Below are 22,412 nucleotides of genomic sequence, written 5' to 3'. Positions count from 1 at the left end.
TCCTAACACATTCCCACTACAACCCTTCTTTCACAATTTTCCTTTACACTATATTTTCATGCATAGTATTTACAATGTGTTGCTTATTCCCAATAAACAAAGCAAGTTATGTTTGGACAATTATAGGTTTAAATCTTGGCCGGAACTATAATAAACACAACTATTCAAAGTTTTCCCATCAGTCCAGGCAAAACCCAGTATGGGTGGTACTCTTCAACAAATGTTACCAGTATTAGAATAATCAAATCAAAGAGGTTAAGACGGGAGAGGAACAGGGATATGAGTAATTTATTACGTTTTAGATAGAGAAGTTTAAATTAAGAAAAAGAATCACACGGGTTATCAACGTTCTAAAGACCTGCGCCGCATTCTTTCTTTCACAATCGTCTAGCAGGTCACGAGGTGTAAAGTCTTTTTGGTTATGTAAGATTTGAGGTTTTCACAGCGGTGAGTATGAAGATTTTACGTTAACTTCACAGCAATTTATGAAAAATACTACAACCCAACTATTCCAAATAGGTTCATATATTCCTCAGTAATTTTCTCCCAGAAATTTGTTGGCTTGTTATTTTTATTAATTCACTTACTGTAAATATTTAATTTAAATGGTAACAATTTTTCATTAAACAGAAGCCTGCAATATTATAAATATGTATATTGACTGTGTGTCGATAACCCCTGGTCATGGAAGTCAACTGCGGTCTCTGCTTGAGATCTATGGGCAGAAAAAGAAGAAGAAGTTATAGAGAATGGTTGTCGTATAACCTTTTTGCTTTTTATTTGTGTGTTTTAGGTAGGAATCGTCAAAAGAGAAGAAGATATGTCGATAGAATACTAATAGTAAGTCGTTTTATTTATCCTATTTTGGAGCGAGATAAATGTTTCATGAATAAATAAAACCGAAGAGTAGTCTGTTCGAAAGTATTTCAAACTTTGCTTTTACTGATCCCGTACGTTTGGAGCTGTCATTGCTAGGCTTAGTTATACACTGTGTGTTAATATGCTGAAAGTAATTGTCTGATTGCACGTTGTGCGATGTTCCTATCATACGAAGATAGCGTTCTTGTTGGAGGAAATGCATGAACTGGAAACAGGATTCTCAAGTGAAGCAGAAACTTGTTCCATTTGAATTTATATTTGTCTTGTCGTGAAGAAAAAATTGTGACATGTGGATGATGACCTCCCTAATAGTTGTATAATCTGCCCATTTTTAGTAGCAGCAGTAATATTTTTGTTCCAGAAACCAGGATGGATGAAATTCTGAAAGAAGCATTAGGGACAGTCACACTGAAGAGAACTGGGAAAGGTGGTGGCGGATGTATAAATGAAGGAGAGGCATATCTCATTGACACAGGGACTGTCTTTGTGAAGTACAACAAGAAGCCACAGGTTAATTATATTCATGAAATATTTTGTTTTAATACATACTGCCCATACACAAACTTAGGGATGTTCAATGTGTCTTGATGTGGCAAGATTATTTTAAAGAATTTATGGTGATGCTGGTGAATTGATGAGTATTTTGTGAAGATGTCTATAATTCAATTAATTAAAGCTGTTGCATCATGTTACGACAAATTGTTAAAGGATTTGTAGTCAAATATTTAATTATTACTGAACATGTTTCAGCTATATCAAGCCATCCGTAATTTCAATACTGTAGGAAGACTATTGATTACAATACAATACATGAGTGTTGTCTAACAACTAAGATATTAAAAGTATAAGTACTAACATTTGAGCATATATTTATCTTTGATAGAGTGACTTAAGATAGAATCTTCTGCAAGCATCATCTTGTTAACCAATTGTTATTTCACCATCAAACTCTTAAGTCATAATGATTGTTTTAACTATTGCGTGGAGTGTTACGTCCAGGAGTCCTCTCATATTGTGCAGTGTATGCCAGATATATTAGAAAATTAATACTGTATATGTAGGTATGGGTTATTGCTGGGCTGCCTGATTAGGGTATTTTGTAATTTAATGAAAATTACAGTATGTCATACTAGGTAAATGGATGCACTAATTTTCACTCTGGTTAGGTTATTGCAAGACACTAAAAAATTCTGCATGTCTTAATGTTTACTGTCCATATTGCAACAATCAGTTCTTTGACATGGTTTTTCTCATAGGTTATAGTGAAAAAATTTGGGCAGGTAGGGAACACAGAAACAGATCCAGATTCTGAAAACTTTGTGTTCTTTTCAGAATATCAGGTGATGGACAAAGTCCAGAAATCCAGTAATATTAACTGTAATATACAGAAGTTAGAACCCCTTATTATGAATAAACTACTCTTTGCCAGTGATTAGTCACTCAAAAAGTCAGTTATTTAGTCAATGAGAAGTGAGAGTGTTAGTTAAATTGTCAGTCTGTGAATGTATTAGTATGATAGTCAAATAATTTACTTATATGCAATTCGAGACGCATGTCTGTTTTAGGCACGGGAGATGTTTGATGGTGAAAGTGACTCTTTGAAAGCTATTGCTGCAACACAGACAGTGCATGTTCCAAAGCCACTTCATGTATTAGACAACCCAGAGGGTGGAGCTGTTCTAGTGTTGGAGTACCTAGACCTGAAGGGTCTGACTCGCTACTCCCGTCAGCTCGGGGAGGAGTTGGCCAGAATGCACCTGCACAATGCAGAACTTGGAAAGAAACAGAAAGAACAGGAGAGCTATGTCGGGGGTCAGGGAACAGAAAATGACAATGAAGATGAAGACAGGCTACTGTATGTGAACCAGTTTGGATTTCACACTACAACTTGCTGTGGCTATCTGCCTCAGGACAACACATTCTGTGATGACTGGCCAGTAAGCATGTGTGTTCTTAAATCTGGAAACTGTAATCTGATATAGTTAATATGTTTGAGTCTGAATGCATTATGGTATAGTGTTGAGCACCTGTGCTTAAATTAAGTGTAATGCACTCTTATTTTGTTGTCAGGAGGTATCAGAAAACTGACTACAGAAACATGTGTGTTTCCTTATTTATTACACACAAGTGCACAAATAGTACCTTAAAATAGTCTGTGACCACTTCATTCCATATCCTTTCCACTTCATTATTTGATAAACCTTAAATGTTATTTAACTTGCAGTATGTGAAAATTCAGTTTAGCTATTTTGCAAAGTACTGACACTTTTTCTTTCTTAATGTTCGTGTTTGCATTTTGGGGCTTCTGCTGTACTTCTTAACTATTAGCCAGCAAACATCGTGGAAGCAAACATTTGTGGTGTTGATCATATTTAAAGAAACTGCAATCTAAATCACACATTTGAAGGAGCAGATTCTTTCTTCAGAAACTGATAGTTGCATAGCTAGTCAAGAAATTCCATGTCTTTTAAGGAACCCAAAGGTTTGTCGCTGTGTTCATAAAAGCCTGTCATTAGTCTCTGCCTGATCTAGATGACTCCAATCTACCCCATTTCCCTAATATCCATTTTAATATTATCCTCTGGCACTGGAGTTATACACCAAATAATTGGCCTGAGGGAAATAAAGTGCATCTGGTCTCAATTTTGTCATATATTTTGATTTTGTAATGAATTAGTTTCTTTTATTTGCAGACATTCTATGCAAGACAAAGGCTTGAACACCAGTTGAAATTGATTGAGAAAGATGTAAGTAATGATGTTACTCATTAAGTAATGAGTACATCCTACTGTAAAACTTTAAAATACTGTAAATGCTGTAGATATTGGAGAGATTGTATGTAATTTATCAGTTTCCTGTACACATATTGCACTTGATAAAAAGAATGAAGTTTGACCATCATATGATGCATGGGTTATATTTGATAAAATTTCAAGAAGTTAAATTCCCCAGTCTGCTTTTAGTATAGACCTCAAGCACCAAATTAAATTGAAGTCTGTTGAGTAGTTTCAGGTAGGAAACGTACAGGCTGATGAAAAAACACATGGTCACCCCACAATGTATTAACTTTTTTGCACTTAACATAATACATGTTCAGAAATGTTAATTACAGGGATGAATTTATATAGAAATTGTATTTGTTATTAAACTTATGTTTTTCACTATAAAATGCAACTCATTAGTGAAAAATGCTTCTAATACTTGTTACCAATTTTCTGAGCATTGGTGTACTACGGGACATGAATTTCTTTCAGTATGGTGATAAAGAATCAAGAGAACTCTGGTCCAGGCTTCAGCACAAAATTCCAAACTTCTTTAAGGATATGACTATAGAACCATCACTGTTACATGGAGATCTTTGGGGTGGAAATGTGGCAGAATCAACAACAGGGCCAGGTAAGATTCTTTGCATAGTCCAATATGACAATGAATCATCATCATTCTTCCCTGTAATGGGCCAAGTTGTTGCAAAACAGAGTTCTTTAATCCTTTTAGAGCATTGTCTTTTCTTTTCTTTCTCTCTCTCCCCCCCAACCCCATTGGTGTATATGTTTTAATTTTTTCCACTATCCACGTTTGATGTGTTCCATTCCCAGTATAAAACTCAAAGCTGTAAAATATCTTTGAAGACTGTGAACTTAATGAAACAAGTTGAGCTTCTAAGTGTTGTTATTTTCTCTTTTCTAGTTGTTTTTGACCCAGCATCATTTTATGGACACCATGAATTTGAATTGGCCATTGCTGGAATGTTTGGAGGTTTTAATAGTACATTTTACCAAGCGTATCATAATCTGATTCCTAAAGCTCCAGGATTTGAAGCCAGGCATAAGCTCTATCAACTTTTTCACTACTTAAATCATTGGTAAGTATTTATCTTTGTATGGTGAACCACTTTTGGATGAACTTAGTTCTCTTATAAATTTTCCTTGAAGAATGTATATAAGACATGTAATTGCAATGGCCTTGCCTTCATACTCTTCATTAGCTGAAGACAGATGCATCATATAATCTTTAATTAATTCTGCAAGAGTTGGTAAGTCCATTATTTTTGGAGGGAAATACAAAAGACTTTCCATGTGACTGTGATTAATAACTTGAACATCACTGATGCATTGAGAAGTGTCAGAAATCAGCTATTCTGATTAGGGTTTCTGTAAGTTTCCTTAGTTGGTCCAGACGAATGTTGTGACATACCTTCGCCATAGAAGCAGTAGGTGACAATTGTCGACATATTAGACAGTTTTGAAAGTGCAACAACGCATCATTCTCGGGTTTTTTGAACTTGGTATTCTACTTTAGTCCGTCTGCATAATGCTGCCAGTCCACTGGAATATTTTATCCAGTCCATTCCTTATTCTCACTTTCCTGTCATGTTTCTCAGAACCTTCAATTCAAGTCTCTTCTGATTCACGCTTATAGCTGCAAAGGATTTACTTACTGAAACGTAATGCTTTGTGTATTTTCGTTTTTCCAGTTTTGTTTGTCTTTGGTCTCATTAATCTCTTATTCTGGGGTAAACTTACGATTTTTCGTTGTCTTCCAATAAAATTTACTATCACATTGTTATAAATTGTCCCTCTTACTTGGTTGCAGGAATCATTTTGGAACAGGCTACAGAGGATCCAGTATCTCAATAATGAAACATTTGGTCAAATGAATCTGCTAAATACTGCCACTACTGATTATGAGTGTTGTTATATTTGTTATGTTAGATTTCTGGATTTACAGCAGCACAGTGAATGTGATAAGTTGCAGACAGTTGTATGTATTAATGGCCACATTCCCTCTTTAGATAGCTGGTGCTAGTTATCTGCTATGGTATAAACTACTTCTTTCCCTTTACTTGCTAGTTATTTGTAGTTGAAACACTTCTGTATCAGCCATTACAGGCTGGTTAAAAGCAATTTATTGTTAAAGTTTCTTGCAGATATGTATTTAGGAAACTGGTTCATATACCAGAGAGAGGTTAGCTGATGTATACATTGTGATGTCTTCTAAATGTGACTGTTATCTAATTTTGTAGCTATTGTTAATAGTGATATTTTTCTTTTATTGAAAATATGATATTGAGTAGAGAGATTAGATGTTGCAGCTATAATTTATGAGTGATAAATGATACATCTAACTTAGAACAGATTTAGTTCTAGAATAGTATCGTCCAGTAGTGTCGTCATTGGGAATTGTAACTTCCTAGGAAACAGTCCTATTGCGATACTGTGTTTAGTTTTAGTAAAGAATGTTGTCTTCTCACCTATATGTGTTGGTGAGATGTATATGTGTGGTAATGTACATACATATATATGTATGGACTCTGTCCACCAGACAACTAAGCTAGCTATTGATGCGGTCAGCTTGTGTTGTTATCAGTGAGGCACTATAGTGAGAAATATTGCCACCATATTGGGAGGTGTTCGTAGTAGTGTTGTTGTAAGGCACTTGCATGAGAAGTACAGAACTGAATTCTGTTTCAATGTGAAGTGACTTTTTTTAACCAAACAGTATCACTGGTTTTCTTGAACATACTACTTCAGCACATACCTGTGCTACACCAAACTAGGTAAATGATAGAAGTCTGGCATATCAGCTGTGTCCATCATCAACTGAAAATATACGTAGGGTAAAATAGAGTTCTATTCGGTGCTTACTGTTATGACAGTATCCCCAGTGCACCAAAAATACACAGTGCTAAATGAGAACAGTTCAGTAAACTGTGTGCAAATTCAGTAAATATTATTTTATATGATGTCAGTTACAGATCATCTCATTTTTTCATTTCCATAGGTTTCCCTTTCTGATACCTCATAACTGTCCTTCATTCCAGTCTCATATTTCAAATTCATTCCATCCATTGCTTTATCAATTCCCTGTTACTACTGCATTGTGATTTCCTCATCCCTTATGTCCCATCTGATGTCCAGTGAATTAGACGTTTCTGCCATTCTGTCAAAACAATGACTGCATTTTTATTTCTGGCCTGCACACAATGTTCCTTTTACATTTGTAACTTGTATTTGTCTGTTTCATTTCATTGAACCATTTGTAAACATTTAAAAAAATTAGTTTCAGATGAGCTTTCCTCTCTGATTTAGCACCCAGCTTAATGAAATCTTATTAGTGTATGATATAGTGTATAGTCATATTTCTTGTTTGCTGTGTGTATTTGAAATGATCTGCAAATCTATGCAGAGTGTTTATATTCACACAGCTGGTCTATAACAGTCCAGCTATGTATTATAATATACTCTGCAATCTATAAACTGTAACTGTCTTAAGTTAATATTGCATAATTTTGAGAAATTAAAATTCCATTAATTAATGTTTTTGACAAAAGGATTTTTAGTTTAGTTGCTTTAACAGATGTTCCCAGTTTTATGTGACATTTGTGTGCCAGTATTATTTTAAGGGAAGCTCATTAAATGAGTGGTATAGCAGTTACTATTTGTTTTCTATACCTAGATGATTTTTAAATAGGTAATTAATTAACTTAAGTCTGAAAGTTTGTGACAGTGGTGTGTTCTTGAAGCAAATTGATCTTCCATCTCCTAAAATGTTGTCGTGTTTATTGATTTTATTTAATCTTGGACGATAGATAATGTCCAGAAAACAATTTGCTTCAGGTAATTAATTAAGCATAATCCTTAATAATTCATAGTATGATGATCACAGTTTTGTGGGGAGCTTGCTGATTGGTCCAGCATCATAATTGAGTTGTTTCCTGGAATGGAATATAAGAAGGGGATGCATGTAGGAGAAATTTTGAAATATAATTTGAAAGGGGTGGCATATATATTGTGATTTTCCAAGGAAGGGTTTTGTGGAGTGAGTCAACTGCAGCTGAAGAGTAATTGACATACACATTCGTGTTTACTACAAGGTTCTGTTTTGGCAAGATGTGCCGCCTATATTCTACTGGATCACTGAAAAAGAATATCCATATTTCTAAGGGTGTGTATTTCATGAAGTGATTGACTGACGGAAATTACTTTTTTGTCTAAATAAACTCTTCAGAGCTTACAAATTATTTAGAATAAATGTAAGTCATTTGTTGTTTGGTTGAACGTTTTCTTTCCACAAGTTAATGACATTAATCTTGAAACTGGAATACATTTCCTTTTCCAACAAACTGTTACTATGTTACATTTCTGCATAAATAGTAGGAGCTATATCTCCTCTCGCCCTCCAAGTTCCTCAGTAGTATGTAGCAGGACAGCTTTTAAGTTTTAGTAAATGTTACTGTTGTATGTTAGTTATTTTATGAAATATCAAGTTTTAATTATTGGCATAATCTTTTTCAAAGATCCAGTGTTAATTTGCTCACCATGGTGGATGTGTAGCTGTCTGTACATGCATGTGTATAACCAGTTTTATAAATGTTTGATGTAAGGCATTACTAGTTCCTGCCTGAAGTGAAGGAAAGTAGGGGTAGCTTAGAAAGCTTAGAAGTTAAAGAACCTCATAGATCTATTCTGCCTAACTGTGAAAAATTAAGAGTTGTTAGTGAGTTTAGTTTTGATTGTTGCTTCATCAGTGCTTGAACCTTCTACAAAACATACATGCCAAATTCTGTCATGACACTACATGCTTACCTAGAATCTGTAGTATATTTTTGTTACAGTTTACTTTCTATAAATCTTTACTTGTTAACATTAAAAAAATGTTTTTTTAAGTCTTATAGCTATGTAAGCGTACTTATCATGAGTACAACATAACTGACTGATTATTTTAAACATTGATGTTTTACTGTGATGCATTTTATCATAGTACAATATTTAGACAATCTTGTTTTCAGTCCATGATTTTATTAAATTTCTGGAAAGTTATGAAGTGGTTATATTTTTAAACTTTGTCATTAATCCTGTAGTGAAATATCCATTCTTATTTTTCAGTCAAAGAAAAGAATAAAGCTAGGAACATTAAAATCATATTTTGTGATTTGAGATTCGTCATCATACATACGTTTTTCTAACCTGGCCAGCCAGTCCAATTGTAACATTAAATTTAAAAATATGCTTCCACTCCTCTTGAAAGTGGTACTATGATTAGGTGACACTCTCTGTCAGTGAACTCTGACAAAAGTTAGGTGTTCCAATTTTGATGGTTGAAGCTTAACCAGTTTAGATGATGGATGAATAAGATTTTCGATCAGGGTTTCTCAGCCATTTGAATTCACAGATTGGTACAGGTCCTGAAGCATGCATTGTGGACTTGGGCTTTGTATCAGTAGGTATCAGAATGTTCTGTAACTTTGGGTAATAACCAAATTACAATAAGTTTACATCCTAGTTACAGTTCTAAGCTATGAAACTAAAACTTTTTGTCTGCAGAACAACTACATGGAACAGAATCCTTGAGAAGTTGATTCTTGCTTAGCTAGTCAATTAATTCCTCACCTTTTATTGAACTTGAAGCTTTGTTATTGTATTCATATGAGCCAGCCATTGGTCCTTATAATCTTTCAAGAAATATTGCTTCAAAATTGGAAGCAATTATTAGAGAGTTGGATTATTATAATATGAGGGTGGTTCTGTTGAACCTGTCCATGGTCAATTATATATCTATTAATTTACTTAGACAGGTAATAATAATTAGAAATTTTGCATGAAACTATAGGTGTGTTTGCTTACTTTGACACATTTCATTGCACAGAAGCACGTAATTTCTCAGTGATGGTGCTGGATGGCAAAATGTTCTGCTTTCCAATTGCTGCTATTATCAAGTCTTTTATAAGTATTTCTAATAGAGGTGACAAAAACCTAAAATAGCATAGTACCTAGCACAGCTGATATTTTTCTTTGCTTTTCTAAGTTCAAAACAATAGGAACAGAATATAGGAGAAAGGGATATGGTAGAGAAATAAGGGATGAATATATTAAAGACTTGAAACACATGAAAGATACGTTTTGTTTATTCATATCTACAGCAACCATTACACATGTAACATTGGAATAATGAAAATACATACACATACTAATGCAGTGCACAAGTCTGTACTGTCAAAGCTAAGTTTTGCTTGTACAAGCTGATGCACAACACTAAATTCTTCTGATATCTGCACTGGCACAAAACCTTTTTGGCTACTCTTCATATCCATCAGGCAAAGCATTTACATGTGGGTTGTGGAACAGTGAATGGTTGCCATCACCCCAAGGGAATCTCTGCAAAAGTGAATATAAAATCCATTCAGAAATTAAAATCCTTGATTATAAGCCATTCAGTAGCAAAACATGGTTTGATACACTGGTTTTTACTGAAACATTTTATTGAATTTAACAAAACAGGGATTAGAAATTTAACTTTAAAATTCAGCATCTACTGAATTATTCTTGCAGTATGATGATCACGAATAATAAACCAAAACTCTTAATGTAATGAAAATTGAAACCTAACCTCAGATGTATTCATAGTAGAAATATTTCTTTTATTTACAGGTATGTGGAAAAGAACTTCAATAAAACAGAATACATTTCAAACACTGGACAATCACACACAATTTTTTAAAGCTATATGATCAATAGCACTGGACCTTCACCTAAAATATGCACAGTCACACTTGTGAGTTTCACAGACATGCAGCTATGCCTATAGCAGAGTAGATTTCAGTACAAGTATATATGTGAGATCCATGCTCAGGCCAGGACCAATTTCCTGTATGTTTAGAAGCCATCTCCAAAATCGAGGACCCACCAAAGAAATATGTGTGTATATATATATTTTTATCAGAAATGGAAAGAACAGTCACATAAATGTAATTGCAAATGCTGAAGCTGTCACACTATGGAAATCAGAACTACATGGCACAAATTTGAAAATGTTAAACAATAATATGCAAAGATACAAAACCATCAGAATAATATTAAAAAATTTCTAGGCATCATCAAGAAAAATTTTAGACACTACAGCAAACTGGTGAGCTTCTATTCAATAAGAGAGACCTTATTTCTTATCCGTAGATGTTCATATGGAATAAACTCTGGTCGTTCATGGTGATGTTCTTCTTGGTGCTTGAGATAAGCATGCACCATGCAGAGTCCCACCGCTGGCAAGGCAACAAAAAAGGAAAGATTCTTCCACAGCTTGTACCCACCTAATAGACAGCAAAAAACCACCTGGTAAGATACTCTCAACTAGCAGATAATCTTTATCACCTGATATATTTATTGCATCTTCATGGTACTTAAAGCAGTGTCACATAAGACAGGTATGTGCCTATAGTACTATTTTCTTCTGGAGATAAGGTCCCTGGGTTAACTGCATTATAAATTTCTCATCACTTGAAAACTGGGATGTGATCCTTCATATGTCTTGCAACAATTATCATATTCAAATAACCACCCAAAAATTTAAAAAACCCACATTTTTTCGTAATGGGGGGGGGCAGTAATATTCAATTAATGTTAGATACGTGATAAAATTTGTAAGAAATACTATTTCATGATAACGACGGTTAAAATGATGACAGTGCTTATGAAACTAAAATAAATTAATCGTTATCAATGAACAAAAACCTGAATGCTCTCCAGCTGATGGGCCATGAATAGCCCGTGCAGGAACAGCAGAAATAATTCGATGTAGAAGAGAATTTCCAACAGCGCCAGCCATTTTCCTGGTTATCCTTCGATTGACCAAATTAGATAGGAAGGAGGGGAACCGGATACCAACCAGAATAGTCACAGGAATATTAGCAGTGTTCTGTAAAGTGGTAACTGAAAGAATGAAATTCCAGGTAGCATTACCATTTAAATAAACCTGTTTAACTAGAACTTTTTAAAGATTAGCTTTTTTGCAAGTTAGTAGAATTACGTTTGAATACGAAGTACCGTGATATCAGCTGTTGAAACAAAAAACTGTTGGTGGGAATTATAATTTGATGCATTATGAAGAGACGTTCGAACTTTTAAGCCAGGACTAATGTCACTGCATACAATTAGTGTGCATATTTAATGGGAAATTCAAGCAGAAAGCATGCATCTGGAACAACTACCAAACATTTAAGAAATGTCGGAATACGGCAGCCATACACCAGTCAGGTGAGAATACGAAAGTAGGTTAAGAGGGAACAAGGAGCGTTCAACTATTGGGATGTTCCCTATGCCTAGAGAGATAATTGTACCTGTCTAATACTGTGAATCTGATTTCAGATTAGTTTGTCAAATTTTACCAGTGATCTGAGTGGAAGATCATTTGCAAGTGCTGTTAGTTACCAGTCAACATGCAGTGTTTCAAGGCCATGGTCCAGGGTGTCAAGACGGAGGTGAGGTCAAATTTATGTTGCCTATAGTTTGGTAACAAATAGAAACGAACTGATTGAACTAATTCAGAAAAAAAGATTTGTATAAATTATGGTGAAATAAAATTATTTTTAAAGTGAAGAATAAACATTTTGAATTTGTTTATAGGTGGCGTCAAACAACTCTCAGTGACCCTCTGGAGGCTGCTAAAACAGCCTGGCCAGTGTCTTATGTTGAAGCCGTCTTTTTGCCTGAATTTAAAATTAAAGGTGACATAACAGAAAGAGATTTTCAGGTGCGTACTTTATATTATTTGAAGCTCTTCGGTCTTATGTAACTCTTAAGAAACTGTGAGACATAAGGAGTTTCTGGCGTCATGTCTTTGTCTAGAGCCTGACAGAAGTTCTTTATGGTTTTTGTCAGTCATTTTAGTAAGCGCTTGAATCTTTCCTTAAAATTTATTACCTCCTTCCTTTATGTTGTTTACAGTTGATCATTCATAATGATCTGCATATTTGTTTGATCTAAATGCCACTACAACTAATTTAATCATTTAATGTTTGTTTTCAGGTGATTAGTACAATATCAAGAGGGGCCTTTGGAAAAGTGTACAAAGTTGTAAAGAAGGACACAAATGAGATATATGCATTAAAAATTCTATCCAAGTCTCAGGTACTTGCTATCTCTTTACATTTAAGAATGTAAAATCCTGTTTGGCTGTTTTACCAAATGTCTGTAATTTCTATCTTTTCCTCGCAAGTTCATGCATCTTCCATGTTCTTATTGGTCATTGTGGGAAATTAAAAAAATATATGTGGTTGATATAGTCTCCAGTAGAATAACATTCATACTACATTTAGTGAAAATCATTTAGTTCTTCCACAGCTGAAAGGCAGGGATACACAAACATCCCAGTTATCATGTAAATTTACTTTTTATCTCGAGGAAGCAAAGTAGACTAAAAATTGTGTAATAAGTGCACATGTGTAGAGATGAAAATTTTTCTTATTTTCCACATTTTGAATATTGGTTAACAAAGAGAATCATGTTTTTGAATTGTGGTCTTCTGGATTAGTGTACCACATACTTTCTTATGTTGTTATCAGTGTTTCAGCGAACTGTGTTCACACTGAAGGTAGAGGTGATAGGTTACTATGAAATGTCAGTATCCACTTACAAGACTACATTGTGTTATAACCCAAATGATCGCAATCAGCACATTAAACACCATGAAAACTTCAAATCTCTATTAGGATGGTGTTTTTTCCAGATAATTTCAGAGAATGCAGTGCAACAGGTGAAGGATGAAGTGGGAATTCAGTCCATGTGTGGACACAACCCATTCATAGTAAACTGTCCGTTCTTCTGGCAGAACAGGAAACAGTTGTTCATAGGTAAGTTTTAAATGTGTTATATAGATCCAAAGCATTTGATCACTGAATTTACAGAACTGTACGCAAATGAGGAAACATAAGCGGTACGTATGATCTTGTTCAGTATTTTGGTAATGACATGCTTGTTGCTAGCAAGATTGTTAATAGTCTTTAAGTGTTCTTCATGCTCCAGTATGTGCAAAGAACACCTTCTGGGTCTGTCTATCACATTTTTCACAACAGGACAGGTTTTCCCTTTGTTGCACAACAATAGGAAAGTGATGTTTAAAAGCGGTGATAATAAAGGAATTCCTATGTTAGAAATGGTTCTTATAAGTATTTCAGAAAAACTTTTACCTTTGCAAATTTTTAAGTTTCTTTCAAACACATGTGAATTGGTCTATTTACTTTCTTGGGTCCAAACAGTTGCTGTATGTATCTACATTGCTGACAAGAAAGGTGTAACAATACACTCATTCTTTACTAACTAACTAGATGGCTTACTGAACCCGAAGGTTCATCACCGAATTAACCAAAGCCCTCCACTGGACCCTGTCCTGGGCCAACAAAATCCAGTTTCCTTCAACTCCTATCTCCCATAGATCCTGCCTGAGATTATCCTCCCATCTACGTCTAGGTCTCCCCAGCGGTCTCTTCCCCTCAGGCTTCCTGACCAATACCCGGTGCACACCTCTTGTCCCATCCATGCACGCTACATGCCCCGCCCATCTCATTCTTCTCGACTTAATCACCCTGACAATATTGGGGGAGATACACTCATTCTTAACACCACCAATGTCTTGTTGCAGTGAGTGAGTTTGTATCTGGTGGAGAATTACTTGAACTTTGCCAGAGTTATGGAATTTTGCCTGAGGAACTGGTGCGGATCTATGTTGCCGAGATTTCCCTTGCTTTAGGTAGGCCGGTTTGGCTTATATTGGTAAACGTTAGCACTTCATTTCCTGCGGCATGTTACAAATCCTGTGTAATTAGAACTTAGTAGTATATTTAAATAATTTAAGTCTGTTGATTTTTAAATTATTATTTTAAATTTATAAATTATTCTTTCTGCCTAATTTTTATGTTACCAAGGAACCCTTATGATTCCTTATTTGGACCTCTATTAGCAAGCAGTGTATGTAGGCCATATGAAGTTTGTTAACCTAAATTTAACCTTATTTTTGCTACATTTCAGCTGATGTAATGCAAATATTGAAGGCCGTTTCCTGCATCTTGATTTAGTGCTAGAGTTTTGACCAAATGATAATATTTTGAAGTGTTTAAAAATGTTCTTTGTAATTTAATTTTTAAGTTTTATTGTTGTTACATATTTCACATCCCAGATATTGAAAAATATAATTTTTTTGCCTTATCTCCAGTGTTGTGATATCGTAATCACAGACTACTACAAACTATTTTTGGTACTTGTTGGTTATCGGGACACAAAACGGGAGAGTCGAATATCTGGACCTGCGTATCCAAATAAAATATAATAATTTGTCATTTATTGAAATAAAATATAACAACTTTCAAGTATATGTCATTTATCCCCACACATTAACCTAACCTAACCTATTTTTAAAGCGATGTGTCCCGATAACCCACAAGTACCTTGTTTTATAGGTTATATTCCATATATGTTTTGGTTTCTTTTCCCCACTGTACATTGCGGTGTGAATGTTAAATTTTGGTTTTCAGACTTTTTACACAATGCTGGTGTTATCTATCGGGACATCAAACTGGAGAACATTCTCCTTGATGATGAAGGTCATGCTCAGTTGATAGATTTTGGATTAGCGAAGTGGATAAAATATGGATCTCGAACCACGACAATATGTGGTACCAGACAGTACATGGGTAAGTAACATGATTAAAAGATCATATTATGTATTGTTTGCTAATTCCAGGTTTTATCTATGTCATCTCAACAGTTTTCACATGAATTTGTATGTTTTTATGGCTTCTATAGTTTTACCATGAGTTTAAACAGAATTTATATTCAATGAGTAACCATGTTAATAACCTGGACTTTCATCTACTCTGCCTGTAAATTTTACTTGTGTAATTTAAAAACTGATCAACTTACAGCACCATAAAGCAGAGGTTTCAACAGGCGCATGCAGCACACCCCTTTACAGGAGCTGGAAAATTTGTCATTGTTTAGTAAATCTGATGTATATTCTAACATTTCAATAACATCTTTTTCTTCTATGTCTCTCCGGTCCGTATTCCCATGGCCTCCTCAATTCTCCTCTTCACTTCGGTCCTTCTGTTAGGTCCGTCTTTGATCGAGGTTTCGAAACGTCTTCCTTTTTACGGTGCAAGGTTGTTAGCCTTGCGACCAACCCCCAACCTGTAGGACCAGGGTACCTGTCTTAGTCTGACCTCTCCCCCTCCACCATTCTGGCTAGGGAGGTCCTACCAGTAGCTCTTGGGGTCACTGAGGTACTCAAGCCCCACTACCACGACAACACGACGACACAACTTTTGGAAGTATAGTCTACTATTTCTTGATAATTAAAGCCAACAATATCTTGGGTTTTTTTATTGCTTGGAATTGTAAGTTACAATGCAGGCAGACTTATCAAAGAAGATTTCTTTTTCCTCAGCTAAACTAAGCACTGAAAGTGTTGATTCCGTTTATATGGCTTTTGCTTATGAGATAAATTCTTTCTGTGTAGCACCAGAGGTGGTGAGCATGGAGCCATATGGACATGCAGTGGATTGGTGGTCTCTCGGGGTGGTGGCCTGCTGTATGCTCTCCGGGCAGGTAGGATCATAGAAACAGACCATTGCATATTTTCTCTTAGTTCTCAGAAGTGTAGTGTTTAATAGTCCCTCTCCAGACTCTGATTTTAAATTTTAAAAGCCGTTTCGAAGTGATTAAAACCTCGGAAACAACAACAGATAAGTAAGAAATATATTGTGAATATGCCTTTGTATGATTCAGGAAGGACATTGGTTATTTACAATAAATTAATCTCTTTCTGAACCAAAGAGCACAGTCCACAACATAATGTAAATGATCTTCCACCTTTGCGGCTGGTGTTTTTAATTCATTTTTTGATTGTGGGGCGTGAGCCATTTTGCTTGTTTAATTCTATCAGACATTTCAGTGACCATTAGCACTGCATATTCAGAATTAAATGTTGAACAGTAGTGGAATAGTTGAGCAAAGTTCAAGAAGTGTTAGCGCTAATGAAATGTTATGCCACGAGGGTTTAGTTGTCTGAAAGTGATTCACATGTTCGTTAAGAGAGGAGAAGGTCAAGTTGACCGTGAAGCAGGAATGTCCGCATGTAGGTGATTACGGACAGATGAATGGATCATGAATTAATGATGAGTTTATAAAAAGTAGTGGTTCTCAGCCTTTTTTCATCTATGACTGACCGCATTATTGATATTCTTCAAATCCTTGTGACCCCAAGCATAAGAAAATGTCAGTTCTTCAGACAAAATTTTGAGGTTATGTTAGAGAGCATAAATGTAGCGTACTTACAAAAAATCGCAAAAATTATGTTCTTTTGCCAGATATATCTGTACTCAGCTTGTTTGTAACCTTAAGTGGGGAAGTGTTTAAACTGGGAGGCCACATTTGAATATCTGGGAATGAAAAATGTCCATGTCAAATATAAATAACCATCTACACCATTTATATACTTTTTGTTGTGCACAGTACAAATACCATAGCAATATTTAGGCATGTCTGCCTTGTCAAGTACCTGATGCAAATTTAAAAGTCATTTTTGTGGAAAGAGCCAGATATAATTCTTTCAAATCAGAATTCCACTTTTGTGAATTTAACATTCAGGTTCGTCGATTCTAAAGGGTTCTGACAATAATGTATTAAATTCTTGATCACTGAGTTTTTGGACTTTGTCCATCATTTGGTGTTCTGGGGTGAAAAAAAGTTGGAAAACTGGATCTGTCATCCTCAGGTGTATGAAAGAGGGGCACCTACTCAGTTGGGTCCATTTGAAACAGCTAACCTCAATTACTGATCCAGTTTTCAAAACAGTATTGTTTTTTACTTTCACATGCAGCCATGTCTATCTATTTATGTTTATTTGTGAAAAATTATCTGCTTTTGGTAACCTTCGTGACCTACCAGAATGCCCTTCATGATCCATACATAATTTGAGAACCACAGCCCTAGAACGTCATATGGATATATATTGTGTGTGTGCTATAAAATTATATTGCATTTGAGCAGGGAATATTGGTGTGCGTATTTTATGTTCACTACTATTTCCCTTGTTCGAAGTGTCAGACGGTAATTACAGACGTCTGTTTTATCGGTTATAGTTCCTTGTAGTATTAGTTGCAACCAATAGATGGTATCAGTATTATGCAGAATTTCTTTCATGTTTTCTTTTGTGCTAAGTTACATTGACCTTCGCCTGGTACTTGTGACGTACACGCTTCGAAATTGAAATGATTGTTCAGTAATTCTTGTGTATAATCAAAATAATAAGCAAAATTGGTTGCTTGACGTTTTGAATGATTTTCATTAATTTATTCCGATACACGAGCTTGTGTCATATCCTTGCGTTGGTTTTAATCTTTCTAGTCTTACGTCTGCAGATTTGTTTTCGAGTTTGTACTGATCTTTGGATTTATCTTTTCATCGGGTACTTGTGGTATTTTAAAGGGAAAAGTTGGTCCATATCCACATGCGCAGTTAACTGCATCTGCTCCAGGGCTGACTGTCTTAGGTTTTCAGTCCATCCGGAATTTAATGGCTTAGAAACTCTTGGTTATCTGCTTCAAACTGCTAGAATTGATAGGGTACCCGTGTATCGTTTGGCCTTAGGTTAATAAAACGTTCACATGTGGGATAAAATGATTGATTCTAAGGTTCGTGGTAACTCTGATGGGATTTAGCAGTGTCGCAGAAATTGGCCCTGATGATGGAAGTAGTAAGCATCTGTGCATAATTTTCCGAAGCAGGAATCTACAATTTTCCTGGGGTTTGTCTCTTCAGAAGAAATATTTTTATTTACAATTTTCATCTTTGACACGCCGTTTGGGTGATGGGCAGATGGATCTTAACCATTGTGTAGATTATTTGAATGGATGGATTGAGTAAGACTGGGCTACGAGAATGACGGATGATTGTCATAGCAACGTCCGGTGTAACTCCATTGTGAGGCATTACTGTCAATTAGTACCCTTACACACATTCCTGTCGGCTTCCGTTTGGTGCTTGCTGATTCAAGTGCTGTCTCTCGCTACGCCGTCGAAATTATAAGTTAACGCTTGTGTCTTAGTTTATGTAACCAAGGCTACGGAGAGGATTCGAGACCGACCTGGTTCTCATGTACCTCGACTTTGAAAGAATCAGAAGTTGTTACGAATCTTATTAATAGGGTCGTAGATCTCTGACAAACATCAGCCTTGATATTGCTGGGCGATTAGAGGACATGATACAGAATGAACCACAATTTGATCTCGATTTAAAGATTCCATAACGCTAAAATAAAATGTAAATTGTAAAACCAAACTTGAGGTTTACTCCAATATGACATGCTTCGTATCATATCAGCAACTCTGTTCATTTCAGAGTTATAATTTATTTAAAATATGTATAACAGCGTATGCTGGTGCGAAAAGAAGTGAGTGGTCGGCTTCACGCCCCGGCCGCTTTGCCTTCGAGGAAAGAACCCCGGTACGCATTGTGTATGAGGCTGGGTGGATGTTGTGGCGAAGATAAATAATTTAGGGAAATAATCGCTGTTTACTCTGAGAATCATTCTTAACCCAAAAATACACCCGGAGAAAAATACAGAAGTGTTGACTTATAGTAGGTGGTATATATAGTTACCACAGTGTTAAACGATACGAGTTCTGGTTGGATTGTCGGAAGAGGTCCATGGTTTCATCGTTAATCCCTGTTTGTGCTTGCAAATGACGCTGTCATTCGATTCACTGTCAGCGATCTGAAACTTACGTCACTCCGGGACGAAACGTCCAGAATACCAATATGTAGCACTGACGTCCGCTCTTCAGTAGCAATGTACACTGCGCCTTATTGCGAAAGCTGTCAGGACGAATGCGAATCGGTCACCAGTGTCAATTACGTTGCATACGGCATGAGTGTTCATCCTCCTAGAAGTCTAGGGCCACATTTACTCCCTCCTGATTTACTTTGGCTACTGTACATTTCATGAGAACACACTCATCTACGCTTAGGTACTCGAGCGATCTCGGTCCTTGAGTTTTTTATTAAAAAATTCTAAAGCGTGTTTTTGTTTCCGTCAATTATACTGTGTACCCCTTTTCCCCAGAGGATTTTTCTTGTAGCCTCTGGTCCACCCAGCCTCCTATCCAATGGGTACCGGGGTCCTTTCTCGGGGGTAACGCGCGGCCGGGATGTGACGCTGACCACTCACCCCCATCTAGTGCCGAGGATAAGAATGAGTAGGAGCTATACCGTCTCTCCTCCCAAGCGCCGACATGGCGTATAGTGGGACAGCTTTACCTCCTTTCTGCGCTGTTATAACATCTGAAGAGAACTCCCTACGTCGTCTTCTTCACCCTTGTCTTCTCATTATGTTCAAGTATTCTCCTAAAAAAATGTATCAGATAACCATAGTTTGTGGCCAGTTTTAATCTGCTGATAACGCGAGTAGCAACTCTGTAATTTAAGAACTGCTCTAGACAGTTTTTCTTAGAATTTTATGATTTCCTACACGTGCCATGGCACGGATTGACTCGGATTTCTGCCAGCAAGTTAACATCTCTGACTCAAGGTTTAACCGAATTCGTCTATCGAATTCGAAATGACCGTTTACAACGCATCTGCCCACAAAAGCCAATGCAGAAACAGAATTAACGCGTTTTTTGTCTGACTCATTCATTTTCAAGGACACCTACGCTGTTCTTGAATCGTTTATGTATTCAGAATTTTAATTGTATAGGGTAGACAACAAATGTATGACACATTTTAAACTTATTTCCAAAAGGCAAATGTTTATTATATTTCTGTTGCTTCACGTTGCAAAGGACACTTGTAAAATTTAGTATAAACCAACGAAAGAACGTGGAGAAAGGGTTATGGAGCTTTTGTTGGAGTCCGGCTAAGACGGATGAAGTGACAAGAGGGTGGAGAAACTGTGGGTCCATAAAAGGCGGGGAATTTCTTGACTAGCTGAGCGAACTGTTGGCTTCTCAAGGACTCCTCGTTACTGAGTTGGTCCAATAGAAGTCCACTTCAGTCACGTGGACACAAAGAGAATTTACAAGGTTAATAAACGCCCTTCCTTGGACGTTACTCTTATTCGTCAAAAGAGAACCCTGTAACCGCCACTTTACAAGCCACGTGTCCTTCAAGATAATCCAGAGGCTTCCGAACGCTTCACAGAGTCTTTTGAACATAATCCACGCCGTTCGTCAAGAAAAGTGTCACACACGTCGAATATTTGTCCATGTTTTCCTTAAAAAGTCAGTTGAACTTAGTAAAGATTCAAACTGAAAAAGATGGAGTGTTTGTAAAACATTTCTTCGGATGAAGATATCCGTCTTCTGGGTTATTGCGCTGTGTAGTCTGGTCGATGTTAACATCGACCAGACTACACAGCGCAACAACCCAGAAGACAAAAATCTTCATACTCACCGCTGTGAGAACCTCAAGTCTTACATTTCTTCGGATGTATGAAGATGGGGCGTGTAACTTTACCGACAGACAATTCAATCATCTGGTCACAGATGGAAACCTAGTTGTGTTTGAAATTCCCACAGGCGTATGCATATTGGAAATACATTGAAGATAGAATACACTAACTTTTTGATAATGACGTAATGAACTACGTCACTAAATGCAATAAGTAACCACCTTCGTGCCGTGGACAGAATGTTAAGGTAAGCTTTGTTTGCTGTGGTGATGTTTTGAAGTCATGAGACTCACGAAAACAACGACGTACTTTATAGGGCATACCAAATTACCCTTGATATTTGCTTGCTGGAGAGCGTTAATAAAGAGTTTGTGCGTTTTTTTAATTATTTTATTGCGGTGGGATGAGACTGTCTCTCCTTAAGTACGGTCTCTGACGGGTCCATTGTCCATCCCCCAGATGATACACGAATGAATGTTACTGCTAGGGGAAAACTCATATGACCCGGAGTATAACCTGCCCCAGTGCCTGGGCGCGAACCTGGACCTCCGCGATGAGAAGCCTGGGACTGAGCTATGGCACGGTCTCTATGCGTATTATACTATGTTATTCAAATAATGCGGTTCACAGAGCCAATGACCGCTGCAAATATTGCGCTCACAAGGTAGCCGGTGAAGTACACAAGCCTGTAAGTCCCTCTAAACCAGGGGTCCTCAACCTACGGGTCTCATGGGGCCCTCCTGTGTGTTATGTACGGCCCGCGTACATCTACTGTGTCAGGCTGTATGGAGAAAAGTATGGCTCTGGTTTTAGAAAACACGTTTTGTAAATGACGCTTTTAACAACTGGGCTTTAGCATAATGAATGACGTCAAATTAACCACTAGGACGCGTCTTACTGATGAGCGCTTCGATTGATGCATGCGAATTTCAGAAAGAGAAATTAAACGTAATATTGGAACGTTACTCAAGCAGGAGCGTAAAATATTTAAATAATGACTGATTTTGATGAAGAAAACGATGAGTGATTGGCCTATGTGAACCTTTTTATAAACAGTACGGAAGTTACATTTGTAATAAATTGCTGTGAAGTTTAAATAAATTGCCCTCATTTATAACCTCGCTGCCAGCGACTTTGTAACCAGGTGTGAATCTGACCCTCAGTCTGGAAAGGTCGAGAACCTCTGCTCTGAGGTCCGTACAGTATGTTCCAAACATCTGTGCAAGACTTCAAAATTCAGACACTGATGACTTTTTATCACATACCATCTTTTGTTTCCAGCCCTCGCCAGTATAGTTACCATGTCATTCTGTTTTCTG

At 36.5% G+C, this 22,412-nt stretch overlaps 3 protein-coding genes across 7 annotated transcripts in view; 2 read left to right on the top strand and 1 right to left on the bottom strand.

The window, feature by feature from the left end:
- The first annotated feature begins 686 nt into the window (after positions 1-686).
- On the top strand, positions 687-8,699 carry LOC110834669 (ketosamine-3-kinase). Of its 2 annotated transcripts, none has more exons than XM_022074089.2 (7): positions 687-840; positions 1,241-1,389; positions 2,445-2,816; positions 3,573-3,626; positions 4,134-4,275; positions 4,567-4,741; positions 5,473-8,699. In XM_022074089.2, the coding sequence occupies exons 2-7, from the start codon at positions 1,249-1,251 to the stop codon at positions 5,534-5,536; spliced, it is 948 nt and encodes a 315-aa protein (XP_021929781.1). In that variant the 5' UTR covers positions 687-840; positions 1,241-1,248; the 3' UTR covers positions 5,537-8,699. The 2 variants fall into 2 exon arrangements, with proteins under 2 accessions (XP_021929781.1, XP_087205207.1); XM_087349081.1 differs by lacking the exon at positions 687-840 and adding an exon at positions 993-1,103.
- Positions 8,700-9,762: 1,063 nt separating this feature from the next.
- levy (cytochrome c oxidase subunit 6A levy) lies at positions 9,763-11,542 on the bottom strand. The gene is made up of 3 exons (XM_022074116.2): positions 11,385-11,542; positions 10,812-10,963; positions 9,763-10,034 (listed from the first exon to the last, which is right to left on the bottom strand). Exons 1-3 carry the CDS (start codon positions 11,476-11,478, stop codon positions 9,954-9,956), a joined length of 327 nt encoding a protein of 108 aa, XP_021929808.1. The 5' UTR covers positions 11,479-11,542; the 3' UTR covers positions 9,763-9,953.
- Positions 11,543-11,664: 122 nt separating this feature from the next.
- LOC110834644 (serine/threonine-protein kinase S6KL-like) overlaps positions 11,665-22,412 on the top strand; it is a 218,756-nt gene continuing 208,008 nt past the window's right edge. For all 4 annotated transcript variants that reach the window (XM_022074058.2, XM_022074051.2, XM_022074033.2 and 1 more), the window contains exons 1-8: positions 11,665-11,906; positions 12,018-12,130; positions 12,276-12,402; positions 12,678-12,779; positions 13,378-13,501; positions 14,290-14,397; positions 15,179-15,337; positions 16,162-16,250. In XM_022074058.2, coding sequence (XP_021929750.1) covers positions 11,820-11,906; positions 12,018-12,130; positions 12,276-12,402; positions 12,678-12,779; positions 13,378-13,501; positions 14,290-14,397; positions 15,179-15,337; positions 16,162-16,250 — 909 coding nt within the window. In that variant the 5' untranslated portion in view covers positions 11,665-11,819. The remainder of the gene's footprint in view (positions 11,907-12,017; positions 12,131-12,275; positions 12,403-12,677; positions 12,780-13,377; positions 13,502-14,289; positions 14,398-15,178; positions 15,338-16,161; positions 16,251-22,412) is intronic.

Source organism: Zootermopsis nevadensis, unplaced genomic scaffold, assembly GCF_977971745.1.
Source record: "Zootermopsis nevadensis isolate Lab colony 2312 unplaced genomic scaffold, Znev_1.0 Znev_ptg000015l, whole genome shotgun sequence".
In the NCBI taxonomy this organism is placed as follows: domain Eukaryota; kingdom Metazoa; phylum Arthropoda; class Insecta; order Blattodea; family Termopsidae; genus Zootermopsis; species Zootermopsis nevadensis.
The sequence above is the reverse complement of the archived record's forward strand: the minus strand, read 5'-3'. Positions and strand labels throughout refer to the sequence as shown.

What these genes read in the sequence shown, in the direction of transcription:
- LOC110834669 (XM_087349081.1), top strand. Translation starts at nt 1,076, where the DNA reads ATGCATGAACTGGAAACAGGATTCTCAA. An exon ending in ACTGGAAACAGGATTCTCAA is followed by an intron (nt 1,104 to 1,240) that starts GTGAAGCAGAAA and finishes TTTTTGTTCCAG; the next exon opens with AAACCAGGATGGATGAAATT. An exon ending in TGAAATTGATTGAGAAAGAT is followed by an intron (nt 3,627 to 4,133) that starts GTAAGTAATGAT and finishes AATTTCTTTCAG; the next exon opens with TATGGTGATAAAGAATCAAG.
- levy (XM_022074116.2), bottom strand. Translation starts at nt 11,478, where the DNA reads ATGGCTGGCGCTGTTGGAAATTCTCTTCTACATCGAATTATTTCTGCT. An exon ending in ATCAGCTGGAGAGCATTCAG is followed by an intron (nt 10,964 to 11,384) that starts GTTTTTGTTCAT and finishes GCTGTCTATTAG; the next exon opens with GTGGGTACAAGCTGTGGAAG. An exon ending in ATCTACGGATAAGAAATAAG is followed by an intron (nt 10,035 to 10,811) that starts GTCTCTCTTATT and finishes TCACTTTTGCAG; the next exon opens with AGATTCCCTTGGGGTGATGG.